Source organism: Astatotilapia calliptera, chromosome 22 (genome assembly GCF_964374335.1).
Source record: "Astatotilapia calliptera chromosome 22, fAstCal68.1, whole genome shotgun sequence".
Lineage (NCBI taxonomy): Eukaryota > Metazoa > Chordata > Actinopteri > Cichliformes > Cichlidae > Astatotilapia > Astatotilapia calliptera.
In genome coordinates, this window is record NC_137442.1 from 15117111 (window position 1) to 15135506 (window position 18396).

Here is an 18396-nt window from a genome sequence, read left to right on the forward strand (position 1 = left end):
TTTTGTACTGTACAGGAGACACGGCACGAGATTGATTGACAATGGTCTACAGCCAATCAGGATGCAGAAGACAATGCGCTGTTAAAAAAAAGAAGGAAAAATTGCACAAAAAAAAGGTGAACCTCGTTATAGTGAGGGACCGCTGTACAATGAAATTGCTGTTATGTTCAAGAAACAAGTTTGAGATGATTTGAGCTCTGTGACATGATGGTTTATCCCGCTGGAAGCAGCCATCAGAGAATGGTTATACTGTGGTCATAAGGGAACAGACATGGTCAGCGACAATATTTAGTTAAGCTGTGGGGTTTGGTACTAAAAGGACCACACTGTGCCATACAGTGCTATACAAGACAAAATGAATCCATGCTTTTATGTTGTTTACACCAAATTTTGACCCAACTGTCTTAATGTCAGCAGAAATTGAGACTCAGCAGAAAAGGTGAGTTTCCTGTCTTATGTTGGCCAATGCTGGTGAAGTTGTGTGAACTGTAGTGTCAGTTTCCTGTTCTTAGCTGACAGGAGTGGCAACTGGTGAGTTCTCATGCTGCTTCAAGGTTTGACATGTTGTGCATTCAGAGATGCTCTTCTGCATACCTTGGTTGTAACCAGTGATTATTTGAGTCACTGTTGCCTTCTTATCAGCTTGAAGTAGACTAACCATTCTCCTCTGATCTCTGGCATCCACCAGGGATTCTCAGTCAGTGAACTGTCACTCACAGGATTATTTCTCATGTTCAGATCATTCTCTGTAAAGCCCAGAGTTAGTTGTTTAGGGAAATCCCAGTAGATCAGCAGTTAGCAAAATACAACAACCGTGACACAATCAGCATCTCTTAAATCACTTTTCTACCACATTCTGATGCTCAGTTTGAACATCTGCACATCGTCTCGATCATATATGCATGTATAAATGCACTGAGATGCGCACATGTGATTGGCTGATCACAAAATGATCATTAACGAGAAGTTTAACAGCTGTACCTAAATAAAGTGGTTAGTGAGTGTACATGAGAGATGTTGCCTGGTTCTTGGAACCATTTAGAAACACTGTCATCTCATCTTTAAACCAGCACAGCACCCTCCCACATGGTTGTTTCCAGTACTCTTAGCACTGTCTGTTGCAGAGTAGCGTATAGCAGAGCAGTGTCAACAAGTCAAGCTGCTAACTGTTTGTTCAATGCTAGAAAGTTACTAAACACTCATCCCTCATTTTCCTTTAATGCTAATGCTTTTAGCAACATGGGGAAGCTGCTATACTAGAAGGACTCATGGATTTTATTGGATGTTACACATCTACCAGAATCCCATCACTCTATTCTGTGTACGTGTCAGTTGCGTGATATCCTGGATGGGTCATAATGCTGACCTCATGTCTCCAAGTGTCGCGTTGGCAGCTGTCATCAGTAACTAAAAAGACGGCTTGGAGAAACGAGTGTGAGAGTCTGGACAGCAGCTGCTTCATAGCCGAAACCTTTAAAAATCATCCAAACTTTTCCAAATGTGATAAACAGACCTGATAAATGCAACGCTTGGAATTTCAAGCTCAGCGTGTTTTAGTAAAACTCGCAAAAACAGCTTGTAAACTTTTACTCTCTTATATGCATTCAAAACTTTTCCACATTTCCCATTTAAGATGGAAAAAATATGAAAAAAGCCAAAAATAATAAAGCGAAAAGTTGTCACTGGGGGCGTTCTCTTGTTCTAAGAATTGAGTGAGAAAATGAGGTATGTGAGAAACCTTGATCAGTTGTAACTGCCTGCTCACTGTATCCGTTCTTCCAATGAAACTCGCATATTAAACACAGCTGCATCCCCTGTCTGCTCACTGTAATTAACTCCCCAGCTCACATGCTTACAGCTTGACACACAGAACATACTTTATTGACACCACATTGGACTTATTGTCACTGTTTTCTACACATGTGTATTTTAACTGTACATGAGCCTGCACAGCATTAATTGAAGGAGATGTTAACGTTGCATTTTTTCCCCCTTCATTAGATTTTGGATTTTAACTAACTGCCCGCTGATTGTTTGGCTTTGCAGATCCTGCAACATCACCGTGTTGTTTCATGGCATGTCATGCTCTAACCTCTCTTCTCTCTCTCTCTCCTCTCTGCTCTGCCTCCTGCTTCTCTCTCTCTCTCGCTGCTGTTTGTCGTCCTCCTTCTCTGCTGTCCCGTTTCCTGCATGCTCTCCTGGACCCTGCAGAAGATCTTAGTGGGGATGGTAAAGTTATACTGTTGTTTATAATCTTTTGTTCTTATGTTCCTTCTTCCTAGTCCTCCTCCACCAAAACACTGCACTCTCCTGGGAAAGGGGAGTGCACGTTGTGGTGGTGTGAGAGAGAAAGTGTGTGTGTGAGTGCGGTATATGTGCTTTGTTGTGTGAATATTGTGTAATGTAATTTTAATACAAAATGATTGGATACATGGATAAATAACCTGTAAGCAAGAGTAGCATGCGATTTTATTATTGCATGTTTAAGTTGAGTGTTTGTGTGATTATCTCCTATTATTGTCTTCAAAGCCGAATGTCTGCTTTCATCCGGAAGGGACACCAAAAACAGAATTTGTGTATTCAGTGGTGTTTTCTCTTTACGGGAACGTCTGCAGCTGCTTCTCTCTGTCGTTCTCCACACACACACACACACACACACACACACACACACACACACACACACACACACACACACACACACACAATTGGCTACACATATGCAAAATCGTGCACACGTGTACTCTTGCGCGTTCATGCACACACTTGCACACTCACGGAGAGGAGTTGGGAGAGGCTTGCTGGATTCGAGAGCGGGTGCATTCCTGGCTATAATGGGCCAGCTAGATCGCACACATACACACAAATTCCCTCTCTACCGAAAGCTGAAATGCAGAGTTAGGCCTCTCAAGCTTAGAAAGGGTTGTTTCTGTAGAACACATCCCAAACCACACTGGGGTTTAATATGCAGAGTGATACAGAGTGACCTCTTAGTAAAAACTAAAACCATTTCTTTCATAGACTCAGACAATTTATGCAAGCTACACAAAATACTCAAAAAACTAGAGTGTAGCTTCTATCCCCAACTGGATTTTATTGGATTTTTGTACATGTAAAAACGTGAAGAAAAAAAGTAAAATGCAAAAATGAACAGGTATTCTGTTAGTACATTTTTTTTAAAATCAACGACTCAGAATCAGCTTTTGCCCAACAGTTTATCTAATGATCAAATCAAGATGATTTTAATAAGCCTCTAAATGTTGTTTCGTTCCCCTCTTGCGAAATATAAGTCATGCGTAGCAATGGTTAAATAAATGGATGCCTGTTTAATTAAAAGGTTTTTCTTAGCATCTTGCAAAAATAGGGAAATGTGTTCTATAATAGCAGTAACAATGACATTTGTACTACAGTCACACAAGGGAAAACAGTGGTTGAAAACCGCGGCATGCCCAAAATTATTGCAATTGTGTCCAATGAGCAAGCAATCTCATTGCCTTTGAAATGGGTGCTTCAGAGATGCGGATCAAGTCTGCAGCCACTTGTAGTCGGCTGCTGCTTTCCAAGAGATTTTGGCGCATTTGCTGCCAGTTTGAGATTGAATGTGGTGAAGCTGGTAGGTTATTAGTAACAATGGTGATAAACTGGTAAAAGTTAAAAATCTGTTGGTGTTGACACACACACACACAGAGAGAAATTTATTCATATTTAACTGTTATTAATTCACACTTACATTCCACAGTATTAATGTAGACTGTGAATGTGCTACTTACATTCACAGCACAGCAAGAACCGCAAGATTCAAGATTGAAACAGAAATTTCTCCACAAAGAGTGTTCTAGTTGTTGCAGGAGAGCAATTTAACTGTAAAGTAACACGAGCGCTCAGCAAGCTTGTTTTTATATAGGATTATAACTAGAGCCAGTGGAGGCCCCTGTTGCAAAGACAAGGGACATATTCCACATATTGCACACATACTGACTCTGATTGATTGCAGTATGCTAGCAATCTGTGTTTATAAATTAGACAGCAATCATTTGGAGACCTTCTCCAATCTGTCGTGGACGTTTTAAGTTCTTGGACAGAGTCAGGATAGGTGTTTCCCCCCCCCCCTAGATTCTGTGTTTTATGTAAAGCTAACAGCTAACCACACAAATATCAGAGTTTTTATCAATCACATTATGCGACTCTGAGCAAATATACACGTTCCACAATATTCAAATATAACTTTGCTCACTAATAGAACAAAATAAGTGCAGTTTATGTTGTCAACCATCCGGTGTATTGTTTGGCCCGCCTTATTTAAAATGACTATGCAGCTAGCCCGTAGTTCCTCTACAAGTCTGGCTTCAGAGACTTTTCCTGAGAAAAGCAGCCACAGGCTTTAGAAAAGGATTTTTGATTAAATTTAGGAACACATTTCCCACAGTCCCTGATAAATCCCGAGCAGAGCTGCGAGGGGAGCAGGACAGCAGATGTTTGACTCTTGTTTCCAACAGCTGAGTCTGCACACTGATTTTATTTTAAACGCCGCCATCTGGTTAGGATTGACTCGGTCCATGTTTCCCCGTCTTTTTTCTTCTTCTTCTTCTTCCTCCTGGCTCTCTTCTCTCTCTGGCTATCTGTCTGATTCTGCACAGATTTCACCCTAAATACTACCATCTGCTCCCATGACAGCTAGACCCAACATTGCTCCTTCCTCTTCTGTGCATTTCTCCCTCAATGCTTCTTCCTCTTCACTGAGTTTTCAACTAGTCTCCTTACTGTTTTGCCTTTCATTTTCTGTTTGTCCCTGCTTTGTGTCTTCATCTCATCTCTTTTACTTTTCTTTACCTCCTCCTCCTCCTTCTCCTCTACCGCCACCACAGTAAGTCCCTCCCTGCAAACCAGCTGCTCTCACACAGACAGATATTCACAACACATGCTCAGCTGACGCTATCCGCCAAGTGTTTTTGTGTGTGTGTGTGTGTGGGTGTGGGTGTGTGTGTGTGTCTGTGTGTGAAAGAAGGCGAGAGAAAGGCAGAGCAAGAAGCTACGTGGGTGTTTCTCTGCTCGGGAGTTGTTCAAACTCTGAGTTAGCTTCATGCTTTAAGTTTAGGGTGGGTTTCTTCTCGGGTGTTTGTGTCATGGACCCTTCTTAACGGTAAACCAGTTTTTGTGTCATCATTTGTACCAAGTGTGTTTTAATGTCTTGCTATTGTGCGTGTGTGTGTGTGTCATGTTTCAGAAACCGATGACTATGCAGAGATAGTTGATGAAGAGGACACCTACACCATGCCCTCAAGTAAGTCACTTATTCAGTTTGCTCTCTTTCTAAACTCATTTGTACTTAAGGACTCTTAAGAACTCAGCTTCTGTTGCACTGGCACACGGCGGCTATAAATTTCTCGTACTCAAACAAACGTTAATTTCATTCTGCTCCCTAATAAGCGAGGTTGTGGTGTGAATCGCTTCCAAGAAACACACTCGCACAACGAACCCGAGGAGTTGCATTAAACCGCGTTTGGTTAGGCAGCAGCTATCAAATTCTGGCCGGTTTTCCTTCATCCTTTCTAAACAGCAGAGACGCTAAAGGCCGCAGCTTGTGCCATGTACGTGTGGTCATGGAGACGCATCACATCTGTCGGATTCATTCATGCGTTTGTCAAAAGCCTGAATGTGCTGGTTTGTTTGGCTGTAGTTCTGTAAGTAGTCGTGGCTTTAGCTCCATTATTTTTAATGTGGCTGTTTTGGCCAGTTCAGAGTACTTATGTGTTTGATTGTGCGGCCAACTTTGAAAATGGACTGTTCTCTTTCCCCCCACAGTCTTTTTCTATCTGTATCTGTCTTGGCTCTTTCTTTCTTTCTTTGTCCTTTTTTTTTGCTTTGCTTTGCTTTTTTTGGTCTCCTTTAGGAGACTTCCTCTAATCAGACTCACTGCAGACATATTTTCCTATCCTGTGTCTGACTTTGTATGTGTGTCCATGTCCTACCGGCTGCTGAATGTATAAAATAAATCTGTAAAACGGTAACAGCTGGAGAGCAAGCTTAGATCTTTGAATTATTCTGTGGCGGTATCGACAATTATCAGATAATGAGCAAAGTTGGCCAGTTATTGTTGTCTGCGCACGTTTGTGTGTTTGTTTTCTGAGCTAGTTTCAATCTTAAAGCTGCTGCCTGGCTCTCCCCCCGTCTCTTCATCTCCATCTCTTTCTCTCTTCCTCTTTCCCCCCCATCGCCAACACAGTGAGCTATGGAGTAGTTGAAGGTAAAACTCCCTCTCTCTCTTTCATTCTCTCTCGTTATTTTTCTTTTCCAGGAATCGTAGTGTTTTACATCGTAGTGTTTTTGACCATGACCTCCAGTAAGCGCATTGAAAAGCCAGTAATGAATAAGCATTAGCTGTTTATTTGATCTTTAACACCTGGAAAAGAAAAAAAAGACTTAAATTGTTGTTGAGTTTTGTTTTGGCTTTTTCTTTTCTTTTCTTACTCAGTGGTATTTTTTATCTTGTAGATCGCAGCTCGTAAAGGTGAACTCGGGCGTCGGAACTGAGCGAGAGCCAATCCATAAACAAATCATTATGCTTCAGTACATATAACACTTTGTACTGAAGTACACTAATAAGTCAATCAGAACTTGGGAACATGAAATAAAGGCAGACCTCTGGAACAACCTAACAGCATTTGTTGTGTTTTGGCTTGGCTCTCCTTGCACCATCCTGCTGTTATCGTGTCTTTACTACTTTTTAAAATTTGTTTCTTTTTAAATTGTGTTTTGTGGTTATGGTTCTTTCACAACTTCTTTTATGTTTGAAGAAATTATTAATTTCCTGAAAGTGAATATCAGTGTGGTTTTAATTACAGTAAATCTTTCATAATGGAATGTGTGTTTGGTTACTGCTGAACTGGTTTTGTTTGGGTTGGTTGAATCCAAACAACAGAGCTCTGTTTAGCCTGACGGACAATTAAACTTGTAAAGAATAAGTTCCCGATGGTGAACGACCCCAATAAACCTTTTCAACTTGAGCTTCCTGCGGTTAGTTGGCAACTGACATTACTACACCGCCGCAGAAATGCTTCCGGGCTTTTTCAGCAAGGCGGAAATATTAATAACGCTTTAATGTTAAAAAAACAAGCAGTTTCTCTCCAATCCTTCTGGATACACTCTGTGAAAGTTAGGGTTAGATGCAGGCACTGACTTCATCAAGCAGTGTTTAGTTTCAGTCCGTATGAGAGGTGCTCAGAGATCTCCAGACTTTTTCCCAAATTGAAATTCTTTTTCACAACTACTTGATCGTATTTTTCCCCGCAGTTTCTCTGCAACATCACTACAGACGTCATTAGAGGAACAAGTGCATTATACTGGGACACTCGTGTGCATGTTCATGTTGTATGTTGTTGGTGTGTTTGCAGATCTGTGTTGCAGCGTGCATGTTTTACCATTGATCTAGTTAGAGGGGAAGAGGCTTGATCCAGGTCCTACTGTTTTAGGTTTGTTGTAAAGTGAAACTAGTGCCAATGGATGGGGTTTGCCTAAAAGGGCAGCGTAAGACTGCCAGAATGATAGAAATAATTTAAAACTAACTTAGAAGCATATCGTGGAAAGTTTTCCACAATAAACTATCTAAATATATATATTTATCTTGCTTAAATCTCATCCATGGTGTTGAAATAAATGCCACATGTGACAGGTTCTTGCTTTTTTTTCATCCACTGAAAATGCCCTTACTTCCTTCCCTATTCTTTTTCCTTTCCTCTTCTTACTCTGCCTCTCAGCGCGGGACTATGAGATCCAGAGGGACAGGATAGAGTTGGGCCGCTGCATTGGAGAGGGTCAGTTTGGAGATGTACACCAAGGAGTCTACAACTGTCCAGTATGTGAAAACACACCAACATGCGCACCTCTCTGTTAATGCGTGTGGGCCAAAAGGCTTGTACAGTCTTGCTGTGTTATTTCGGCGAGCTTTACAGTGTATCATCTGTTAACTCCTGTCTCGTGTGCTGTTTGTTTGCAGGACAAAGCATCTCTAGCTGTCGCCATTAAGACCTGTAAGAACTGTACCTCTGACAGCGTCAGAGAAAAGTTCCTGCAAGAAGCACGTAAGATGCAATTTTGTGTGTTTGTCAGTGTGTCTCACATCACATTAGCATTAAATGCATGATGATGCTATTACAGTCTTTTTTCCTTGCAGTGACAATGCGTCAGTTTGACCATCCTCACATTGTTAAGCTGATCGGCGTGATTACAGAGAACCCGGTGTGGATCATCATGGAGCTGTGTACTCTTGGAGAGGTAACCCTCATACTGTGTGTGTGGGATAATCTTGGTATTCGAGTTCTCTTGAGATGGCAAGAGCCATAAAAAGCTCAGTCTTGGTATGTCAGCGTGGTTCATCTTTTAACAGTGCCTCTGTCATTTCCTCCCTTTGTTTTCTCTCTCTGTCAACAGTTGCGCTCGTTCCTTCAGGTGAGGAAGTACAGTCTTGACCTGGCCACGCTCATCCTGTATGCTTACCAACTCAGCACAGCTCTGGCCTACCTGGAGAGCAAACGCTTTGTACACAGGTAAACACACACACACATATGCTTCTGTAGCCTGATTGAGGTGGGGGGAGTGGAGGGCTCAGACTATTAGTGCCAACACCACAGATTATACTGAAATTGAATTAAAAAGGCATTTTCAACTACACGAACACCTGCTGAGACTACACACGGATCTCAGCAGTAGGTTTTAAGTTTTCTTTTTTCCTGCTTTTTTAAAAAAAAAAAAAAAAGGGATATAGCAGCTCGCAACGTGTTGGTCTCTGCGGTGGACTGTGTGATGCTTGGAGACTTTGGTCTATCACGATACATGGAGGACAGCTCTTACTACAAAGGTAATGAAACAATAAAACGTTCAGTCGGATTTTAAGTATCCTTAGAGTTTCTGTGTAATTTCCACATTAACAGGTGTGTAAAAAGGCTCCTGTGAATTCTATAAAATGGGGAAACAAAGAAAGTGCAATGCTGACCTGAAACCAGCCAGTAGTCTTAGTTTAAGTAACATTTAGCTGCCAGTGCGTTACCACCATCTACTGGTGACATCACGTTATATCAGCTGTTCTCTGTGTTACCAACTCATTGCAGCCTTTTTGTTGAAACACTAACTGGTAGGGATGGGTATTGATAAGATTTTCACGATTCCGATTCCATTTTCGATTCTGTTTAACGATTCAATTCTTTATCGATTCTCTTATCGATTCTTTTTAAAAAAGGAGAACACTGAGGTCGATTAGCTTAGAACTTTGTTTTATATCTTCTCTTTGAACAAGATAGAAATTTAGGGGTAACATGGCCTTACAAACCCAGCAGTGAGATCTTAAGAGATCCAGCCTATGGCTCTTCAATGTGGTGTCACAGGGACCCCGGGGAAAAAAATTGTAAATGTAAAATAATAAAATAAATATTCTTCTGTAGCAATAACAAAGTATGACATAAATTATTCTGTAGCAATTACACAAGAATATCCAGTAATGTCCCTGCCTACAATTAAACACATTCACTTACCGAAAATTGGGGGCATCTGCTGTGGCAAATGGGTGCAAGCCTTTGACCACAAACTTAGTCACTGCTCGGTAACATTAGTCTATCCTGGCTTGAAAGGAGACGCTACCGGTAGACTGCAGCGAGAACTGCCAGCGAGCGCCAGCCAGACTCTGTCTCTCTCATCATGGTCACCTAAACGCACAGTAATGGCAGTAATGGCAGATAAGGCAGATCGCGCTAACATAATATGCACTGTTAGTTGATTATTTACCTGCCGCATTAACGGGAGAGGACGTGCAAACGTTACCGCTGCTGCTGGGTTGAGATTCACGAGTCCGGAGCGGAATTAAAAACACGACATTCATTTAAGGTCATCGCGTGTTTTGTGAGCAAATGCTTTTGCATATTCGTAGTGTTTCCTCCCTTAAATGAAGTATCTACTTTGCAAGTATTGCAAGTTGCCCTGTTGTCATCCGTTCTTGTAAAGTATAACCAAACTTTTTAGCGTTTGAGCCGCCATGTTTCCTGCCAGGTAAATGACGCTCCGCAACGTGGTGACGTCATTCAGGGTGACTGGAATCGATAAGGGAATCGTTTGCAAAAATGGCAAACGATTCCAAGGAATTGAAACAGTGGGAACCGGTTCTCAACAAGAACCGGTTTTCGATACCCATCCCTACTAACTGGTGATAAATTTTTCTATTCTCTGCCTTAGTGCTTATCTCTGTGTCTGTGTTTGTGTCTCAGCTTCTAAAGGTAAACTTCCCATAAAGTGGATGGCTCCTGAATCTATCAATTTTAGGAGATTCACGTCTGCAAGTGACGTCTGGATGTTCGGTGAGTTTTTTTTTTCTAATCCAGCGCCACTGTATGATGATGTGATTCATCACTGTAGGTGACTTTTGCGTGTCTGCGTCTCCCCCATAGGTGTATGCATGTGGGAGATCTTGATGTACGGCATCAAGCCCTTCCAGGGGGTGAAAAACAATGACGTGATTGGCAGGATAGAAAACGGGGAGCGCCTGGCGATGCCTCCTCAGTGTCCGCCCACCCTCTACAGTTTGATGACCAAATGTTGGTCATATGACCCCAGCAAGCGTCCGCGATTCACTGAACTCAAAACACAACTCAGGTAAAAAATAAACATAAAAAAGTATTAAAACTATTAATAATTTAAAAAAATGGTTACATGCTTATTTAATTAATGAGGTAGTTTAAAGGTAGTTTTTAATAATTTGCTTTAGGTGTAAAACTTTGATGTTGTTGCCATAATAGAGATGGCCTCTGTCTCAATCTGACCCCATGGAGTTTTTCTTCTTCTTCCTTTTCATTAAGTTTAATTAGTACTAAAAACATGACATTGTTGGTTGTGATTTCTCTAAAAATCTTTGACTTTCAGTACATTGGTCAAGATGAAATAGTGCACTAAACCAAAAGAGTGCATGACCGCTCAATTCAATTTTCTCTCTGCCAATGTTTTAATTTCTGAAGCACGATACTGGAGGAAGAGAAGCTCCAGCAAGAAGAGAGACTCCGAATGGAAATGAGGAGACAAGTCACCGTTTCATGGGACCCAGATGAAGCACCACCTAAAGTAAGAATCAATGACTGTTTGTGCTCGATCTGCCTTTTTGAAATCATTTGTTTCCCATCCTCCCATACCCTTGTTATTTCTTGTATGTCTGTGCAAGTCTTTGTTGTGGCTGATTAACACAAATGGTTTTCTCCGTGTTTGTAGCCTAGCAGACCAGGTTACCCCAGTGAAGGCTTCGTCAGCAACTCCCCGCACAACCACTTCCCGGTAAACAGCACACAGAAGCACACAGATCTTCATCAGTGAGGAACCTGTGCGTTCCTGTTCTGCCTTATTCAGATTCAGCTGTCCTGGGAAGCACTACAGAGATAGATAGTGAGCTAGATGCTGTAAGACCTAATGTGGACAATGACAGTCCATTAATATATAAACCACTCCTTGTTAATGACTGACATCTATGCAGTCTGATATACTCTGCCATTATCTTAAACTGTGGTGAGCATAGTTTCATTGCACCTGACGAAGGTCACTTTGACCCACATGACATTTTACATCATCTGTGAAAAGATGGTTGAAAAAATGGCTTTTTCCAAGCATCTGCACACAGCTGTACATGCCGTAAGCAGTTACACAATTCTGTTGTTTCAAAACTGTCCCCCCCAATTTGTGTTAGATATTTACAAAAAGCAAAACAAAAAAGAAAAGTTGCTGCCAAGACAAATCTTTGGTCACGACTGAGCAAAAAATGCGAAAGGAAAACAATTCAGTCACCAGTTTCAAAAACAAACCTGTAAATGATATTCTGTAACACTAAAACAAAACAAAAAAATCTGTAAGGTTGTACAAATCAGCTCTAAGCGTGAATGCTGTCATCACAATAAGGCCAACCCAATAAAGTCTGTGTTAAGTCTGGAGTAGCTCTGACTGTCAGGCACACACTGCTGCATGTGTCTGAGTCAAAGAGAGACATGCAAGGACAGAAAGAGTTTGAGTGCAGTTATTCTTCTCCTCATAAACCAGGCAGACAGCAGGCATTTCCTGTAGTGCTAAAAGCCGCGTACTCGTGGACAAACACACACGGGCGCGCGCACACAAACACACACTAACAAATCAAAGCCACTCTTCAGCTCCTGGCAGCAAGCTTTTCTTTGGTCCTTATAAGGAGTGCGTAATTCAAACTGCCATTTAAGCCTAACTTGATAACATCGGACTTTAGATTAGCATCTGTATATTTCTGCATGCATTGCACACTAGACTGAGGTTTAAAGTGCATTTGAAGAGATTTTAACACTTTCTGAATCCATTTGCATGCCCGTCAGTGAAATAGTTACTGGCTTTGGTAGTGGTTTTTCATAAGTATTCATTGATTTCCTGGTGTTATTCTTATGTCGGTAGATTTCTGATTGTTTTGCCATCATCTGACTGGTTTAGAGCGTCTTTAAAAGCAGACTTTTTGTGAAAACGTAGACGTGGAAAGTTGAATGATAATCAAAGTTTTCTCTTCTGCTATTTTATTATCTGTGAATCCTTCGTCTTTTATGTCTTTGAGTCCCCATTTTCTCATTATTTCTTTCTATTGACGTCATTCTCTTTCCTACCAACACTGTTTTAGAGATAAAACTCTTAAATCTTCTAGTAACATAGAGCCAGATGTTGCAAAAGAGGAAGAACTTTACACTGCTTGTTTGTTCATAAATATTTTTGATTGTTTTCTTTGTCTGATTTTCTTTTCCACTTTCAATCTGTCCTCCTCCAGCAATCAGCCCATGGTGGTGTAGGTGGAGGAGTTGGAGGCAGCTATCCTCCTACTGATTCCTGGAATCCGCACAGACCTGAACATACTGCACCATGGAGCCCGAATATGGAGGTGTGCACCCACAAATGCATTTGACACAGAACTTTCACCAGTCAAACATGAATTTGTGTAACATCTCAGCCACTCACTGAACCCACTGTCGTAACTGTTTGTTGAATTTTTGCCTCATATCAAACACAGAAAACACATAGTGGTTAAAGCAGTTATGACCTGCATATGTGTTCTGTTTGGTTGCCAGGCGAAGCTAAAATTAAATCTCAAGATTTGTATCTGTGTGTTTGTGTGTGTGTAATTTACTTTTCGTTTTAGGCAACCTGAGCTGGTTACAGCACAGTAGTGCGGGACATGCACTTGAATTTTTCTGCAGTTTCTTTTCCAAGCAGACCAAACAAAGTGCTTCGTGCTAAGGAATCGTGTAACGGCATTTAAGAAACGTTGAACTACTGTCTTTCAAGCATTTTTATCAAACTATGAACAGTCATGTATGGGGGAAATAAGAGGTTTTGACAGGACTCTTGATGTAAAATGTTAAAGTTCATGACAGTACAATTAGAAAAAAAGGATTATTTGGAAGGATTTCCAGGAAAAAGCCTATTCTCTTTAAAAAGAAGATAGCAGTATGACTTGCATCTGAACAGTCCATACTTATGGAACAATGTCCTTTAGACAGCCTAAAGTGGATGTTATGTTTCAAAGTTATGTTTGGGCCATAATTCATCGAACATTTCTTCTTTTTTTTCTTTTTTTTTTTTCTTTTTTTTAGCAGTTACAGGATCTGGGCAACTTGCCGAACTCCTCTGTAAAACAAAGTATTCTGTGAGGCTACCTGTCCATCATTAAACCGGACAATAATCCCAAGCACAACAGCAAATCTTTGTAAGAAAGGACGAAAAACAAAAGTTCCAATGCCCAAGTCAATGTCCAGACTTTGAAATTTGAAATGATGTGGTGGGACCTTAAGAGAGCTGTGAATAAACAAATTCCCGTAAAGCCCAATGAACTGAGGAAAGTCGTACAGAAAATGCTTATTATAAGTTATTGCAGCTAAAGCAGGTTCTACAAGCTACTGAATAATGGGGTGTGCTTAGTTTTTCCACAGGACTGACTAATTATAATCATTAACCCTTGTATGGTGTTCGGGTCTGTGAGACCCGTGTTCAGTTTTTTTCAAAAGAAAAATTAAACAAGTAATTATTTTTTCACGTGTAAATGTGTTGTGTCTTTCCACTCACTCCACTTGATTATAACTGATTTATTTATAACATTTTATATAAAAGAAAAACGAGAAGCACATTAATTCATAAATGTGATCTAACAAAGGTAAAGGGAAAAAATTAACCATGTTTGCTGTTCATATGTCTTGTAATTGGGATGAAGTAAACATCTGTTGAGTAATTTAACATAAAATTGTTTGATAGTGTTAATTTGGAAAGCCAAAACTCTAGCGGGTCCACCAGACCCATGAACACTGGCTGAGTAACAAAAATACGAACACCACACAAGGGTTAAATCACGATAAGCAAGATTTATTCCTTCACTGCTACGTCTTGATAACAAGGCGCACCTAAGGACCTTTTTTTCCTCTCTCTCTCTCTCTTTCTACAGGACATTGGGTGTGTAGGTCAGGCTCTGATGGAGGAAAGGCTGATGATGCAGCAGCAACAGATGGAGGATGACCAGCGGTGGTTGGAGCAGGAGGAGAGCTTCATGGTAATTAAATTATACAGACTCATAGTGGCTGCATTTAAATATTCCCTCCTATTTTAGCTTTCTACATTGCCACTAGTGTTTTTTTTTTCTTTGTCACATCCATAGTGAAGATTATGAATCCAAAGCAAAATAAACTGGGGTAAGCAGGGCTTCAGTTGCCCCTTAAGTCAGCTAACCAAACCAGCATTATTTGTCTCTTTTCAGTATTAACATATGTGGCTTATTTATACTTTAAAAAGCAAACAAAAGACACAAATAAATTCAATTCCATTTTATTTATATAGCACCTAATCACAACAAGAGTTGCCTCAGGGCACTTTATATTGTAAGGTAAGACTACAATAATACAAAGAAAACAGAGAAATCCCCAACAAGCCGCTATTAGCAAGTGCTTTGGTGACAGTGGGAAGGAAAAACCTGCAGCAGCATCAGGGACAAGGAGGGGCGGCCAGCTCCCATGACCAGTTGGGGGTGAGCGACTGAAGAGAGGACAAAAACATGCTGTGGAATAGAGCCAGAGATGAATAATAACTAATAATTAAATGCAGAGCGGTGTATAAACACAGAGTGAAAAAGGTAACTGAAGAAGAAACACTCAATGCATCATGGGAATCTCTAAACTAAGGAAGAAATCAAGGTCACCTGATTCAACCCTGACTATATGGTTTATCAAAAAGGAAAGTTTTAAGCCTTATCTTAAAAGTAGCAACAGTATCTGTCTCCCGAATCCAAACTGGAAGCTGGTTCCACAGAAGAGGGGCCTGACAGCTGAAGACTCTGCCTCCCATTCTACTTTTAAATCCTCTAGGAATCACAAGTAAGCCTGCAGTCAGAGAGTGGAGAGCTCTAATGGGCTGATACGGTACTATAAGGTCATTAAGATAAGATGGGACCTGAGTATTCACCTGATTATTCAAGACCTTGTGAAGAGCATGTGAGGAGCAGGATTTTAAATTTAATTCTGATTTAACAGGGAGCCAATGAAGAGATGCCAGCATAGGAGATATCTGCTCTCTTCCTTGTCACTGTCAGTACTCTTGCTGCAGATAAAATAAAGGCATATTTTACAACAGCAAATCATTTTGATTGCGAAATGGAACAAAAATCCAAATAAATACTTTATGAAGATGTAAATATAAAATTAGTGAGAGATTTTTTCCCACTTGGTAAACCCTCTTCGTGTCCACTGTTGTTGCCAGACGAGCTGCAGAATGTCTTTTTCAGATCTTTGAACTGGCTCAGTTGTGCATGCTTGATTTATCTCATCAGACACTGAGAAATCCCCAAAAAGGAGCCAAAATACTGCTTTTGCAAAACAAGTCTGTTTTTCTCCTCTGCTCAGGTCAGATTGTTTCTCTGCTTGTCTCGATGGCCTGTTTTTCAATTTTAAGACAAATGTTGGAGAGCTGAAAGGCAGTGAAAAAAAATCAAGCATGAGTAATGAGCGCTGGGGAGTTGCTGGGTCGGCCTGTCATGTTTAACATGATTTCCTGTTCTACTGCTTCATAGACCAGGAAATCTGTCAGGGCAGATATGACGGGCTGAATGACTGATATCTTGTTTGTTAGCTGACACCAGGGGTGGGTTTTTTTTGTTTTGTTTTTTGTTTTTTTTCTGGATACTTTATATACCTCGCTGCACAAACCTTGAGGACCTTGGACCCCTGGGGAAATTAACACCCAGATTAATGGCAAAGGGGGCGGACCTGAGGGGCACCTTTTAACCTTTCATTTTATGACTTGTTTCTCACTCATGTAATTAGTGGACAGGTTTGGATGTACCACCTGAATCACAGCCACCTCAAGCATTTTTTCAATAAAAGCTTTAACAGCCACGTTTTCGAAATCTCATAAAGAGGGACTGACTGGCACTCACTACCCAGAGCATGGATGTAAAAACCAAAATTGCTCCCTACAGATTCTCTGCTGAGCTGAAGCTAATCTGATAGTATCTTGGTTCCAGCAGCTGAAAATGTAACAATAGACATAGATTTAATCGCAAGGTAGTGTGCTTTAAAATCAATAGTGCTGTAGATTAAAACCCACTGTCCACAGGATTTGTGTCAGCTGCAGGGTCAGTCAGTGAGCAGGTAGTATTACAAAGCCTGTTTGAAGTCTAGTTAAATTAATATTCTGACGTGTATGCCGCTGTGACCCTGCCAGGAATGCGATAAAAAACGTTCACATGATATTCTCAGCAGATTAATAGTAGTGAAACTGTTATAAATTTCACATTAAAACCAAATGTGTGTTTGAGCTCTTTAGAAGTGCCTCGTGCTATCTGTTTTTCTTTCTTGGGAGCTGACCTTCATAATATTTGCTGGTGCAGATTGAAATCCATTTTTAAACCTAGTCTTTTGCAGGTGTAGTTTAAATGCTTGCCTCTAATTAGCAACACATTCCTGCACAGAGTGCATGTGATCAGTGATGTGTTGACTTCTGGTCTAAAGTCTGAGTGAACCTTAATCTCCAGTGGCAGCTGTTGTGGCCGTTACTCCTGCCTAAACTCATTCTTGAACCATGTTCAGCTGGAGAAGTCAAGTGAAAGCTGCTGTCGTACGTTTGAAAGAAGCAAGTGGAATTTTTGCTGTGAGGGGAAACGAGCGCTGGATTCGGGATATGCAGGCTAACTTAATGTAGAATATGTGCTGGAAAATTACAGAAGTAATAAAAGAGCTTAAGGCAAAACAGGCAAGTAAATTTGATGTGTGAGTTCAGGCTCATCAGGAGAGTGGAAGAAGGGAAAGAGAAAAGCAAAGAGAGGAGGACAGAGGGAGGGAGAAAGGAAGTGGGATTGGCAAGAGCGAGGGAGAGGGAGGAATGAACGAGGAGTCGCCCGTCAGAAAGAAGGAGCGAGAGAAACAGGAGGAGATCCAGAGAGATGGAAAGAGTGGGAGGGAGAAAAAGAGAGGACAGTGAGGCAGTTGGATCTTTTTCTCTTTAGGATTTAGTCTCTGTGCCCAGCGGAGCTTTTCTTCCTCTGGAAAAACTTTTTCTCCTGCCTTTTCCTTCTCATCCAGTCGCCTCTGACTCAGGTTTTCTCTCTGTCTTTTGCAAACTTCTGCATTTCTTTGTGCTGTCTACCGTCAGTTTCTCTATGACTTGAGCTGCTCCATCTTTTATCGCCCCTTCTATTAAACTTTCGATCCTTACACCCGCCCTTCTTTCGATGGCCTCCACTCTCTGCATTCCTCCGCCTGACTTCATCAACCTATATTCTCCCAGGATGCATCTCTTCAAGGCGTGCTTCACCAAAACGGTACTGGAACAGAAAGCGAGGGGATGCTGGAACTATTCAGTCGTGTAGTGATCTCTTTGTGAGCAGGGCTGTTTTTTTTTGATTGTCGCTGCTAATATTTTAATTTTGCAAAATCAGTTTTGCTTTTAAATTGTGATGCTTGGTTAGGAAATGAAATGATTTTGCAGCAGTTTTTATGAATTACAAATAAAATGTTACATATTTTATTCTTTTGCTGCAATGCCTGGTACAATGTGCATATATTTCTGTATAAAATATATATATTTATGGCTTTTATATTTAATCCTTTCTAATCCATTGTATGTCTGTGTCTCCCTGCAGAAGGCGGAGTCCAGAAACAGCAGAGGGAGCGTCGACAGGGAGGACGGCACACTACAAGCACCGGTCAGTCTATGTGTGTGTGTGTGTGTATGTGTGTGTGTGTGTGCTTTGACATTTTAAAATTGGATTCACTTGTGGTTTCGTTGAGCTGTGGAGCATGGTTGGACAAATGCTTGTGGTGCTAAGAAAAACGTAATAGAGAGGTAGCAGAGAGATGATTATAAAAAAAAGGGGGAAAAGCAGAGAAAAGCTCAAAG

The 18396-nt window shown here is 40.9% G+C and overlaps 1 protein-coding gene across 10 annotated transcripts in view; it reads left to right on the forward strand.

Moving 5' to 3' along the window:
* The window catches only part of ptk2aa (protein tyrosine kinase 2aa), a 65642-nt gene that overhangs the window by 42110 nt on the left and 5136 nt on the right, over positions 1-18396 (forward strand). For 4 of the 10 annotated variants that reach the window (XM_080296622.1, XM_080296623.1, XM_026157431.2 and 1 more), the window contains 15 exons: positions 2212-2229; positions 5222-5278; positions 6221-6241; positions 7752-7849; positions 7991-8075; positions 8168-8268; positions 8425-8540; positions 8751-8851; positions 10248-10337; positions 10428-10632; positions 10992-11094; positions 11239-11301; positions 12791-12901; positions 14456-14560; positions 18140-18202. In XM_080296622.1, the coding sequence (XP_080152748.1) occupies positions 2212-2229; positions 5222-5278; positions 6221-6241; positions 7752-7849; positions 7991-8075; positions 8168-8268; positions 8425-8540; positions 8751-8851; positions 10248-10337; positions 10428-10632; positions 10992-11094; positions 11239-11301; positions 12791-12901; positions 14456-14560; positions 18140-18202 (1337 nt within the window). The remainder of the gene's footprint in view (positions 1-2211; positions 2230-5221; positions 5279-6220; positions 6242-7751; positions 7850-7990; positions 8076-8167; positions 8269-8424; positions 8541-8750; positions 8852-10247; positions 10338-10427; positions 10633-10991; positions 11095-11238; positions 11302-12790; positions 12902-14455; positions 14561-18139; positions 18203-18396) is intronic. The other 6 variants (XM_080296626.1, XM_026157430.2, XM_026157434.2 and 3 more) reach the window with 3 other exon arrangements.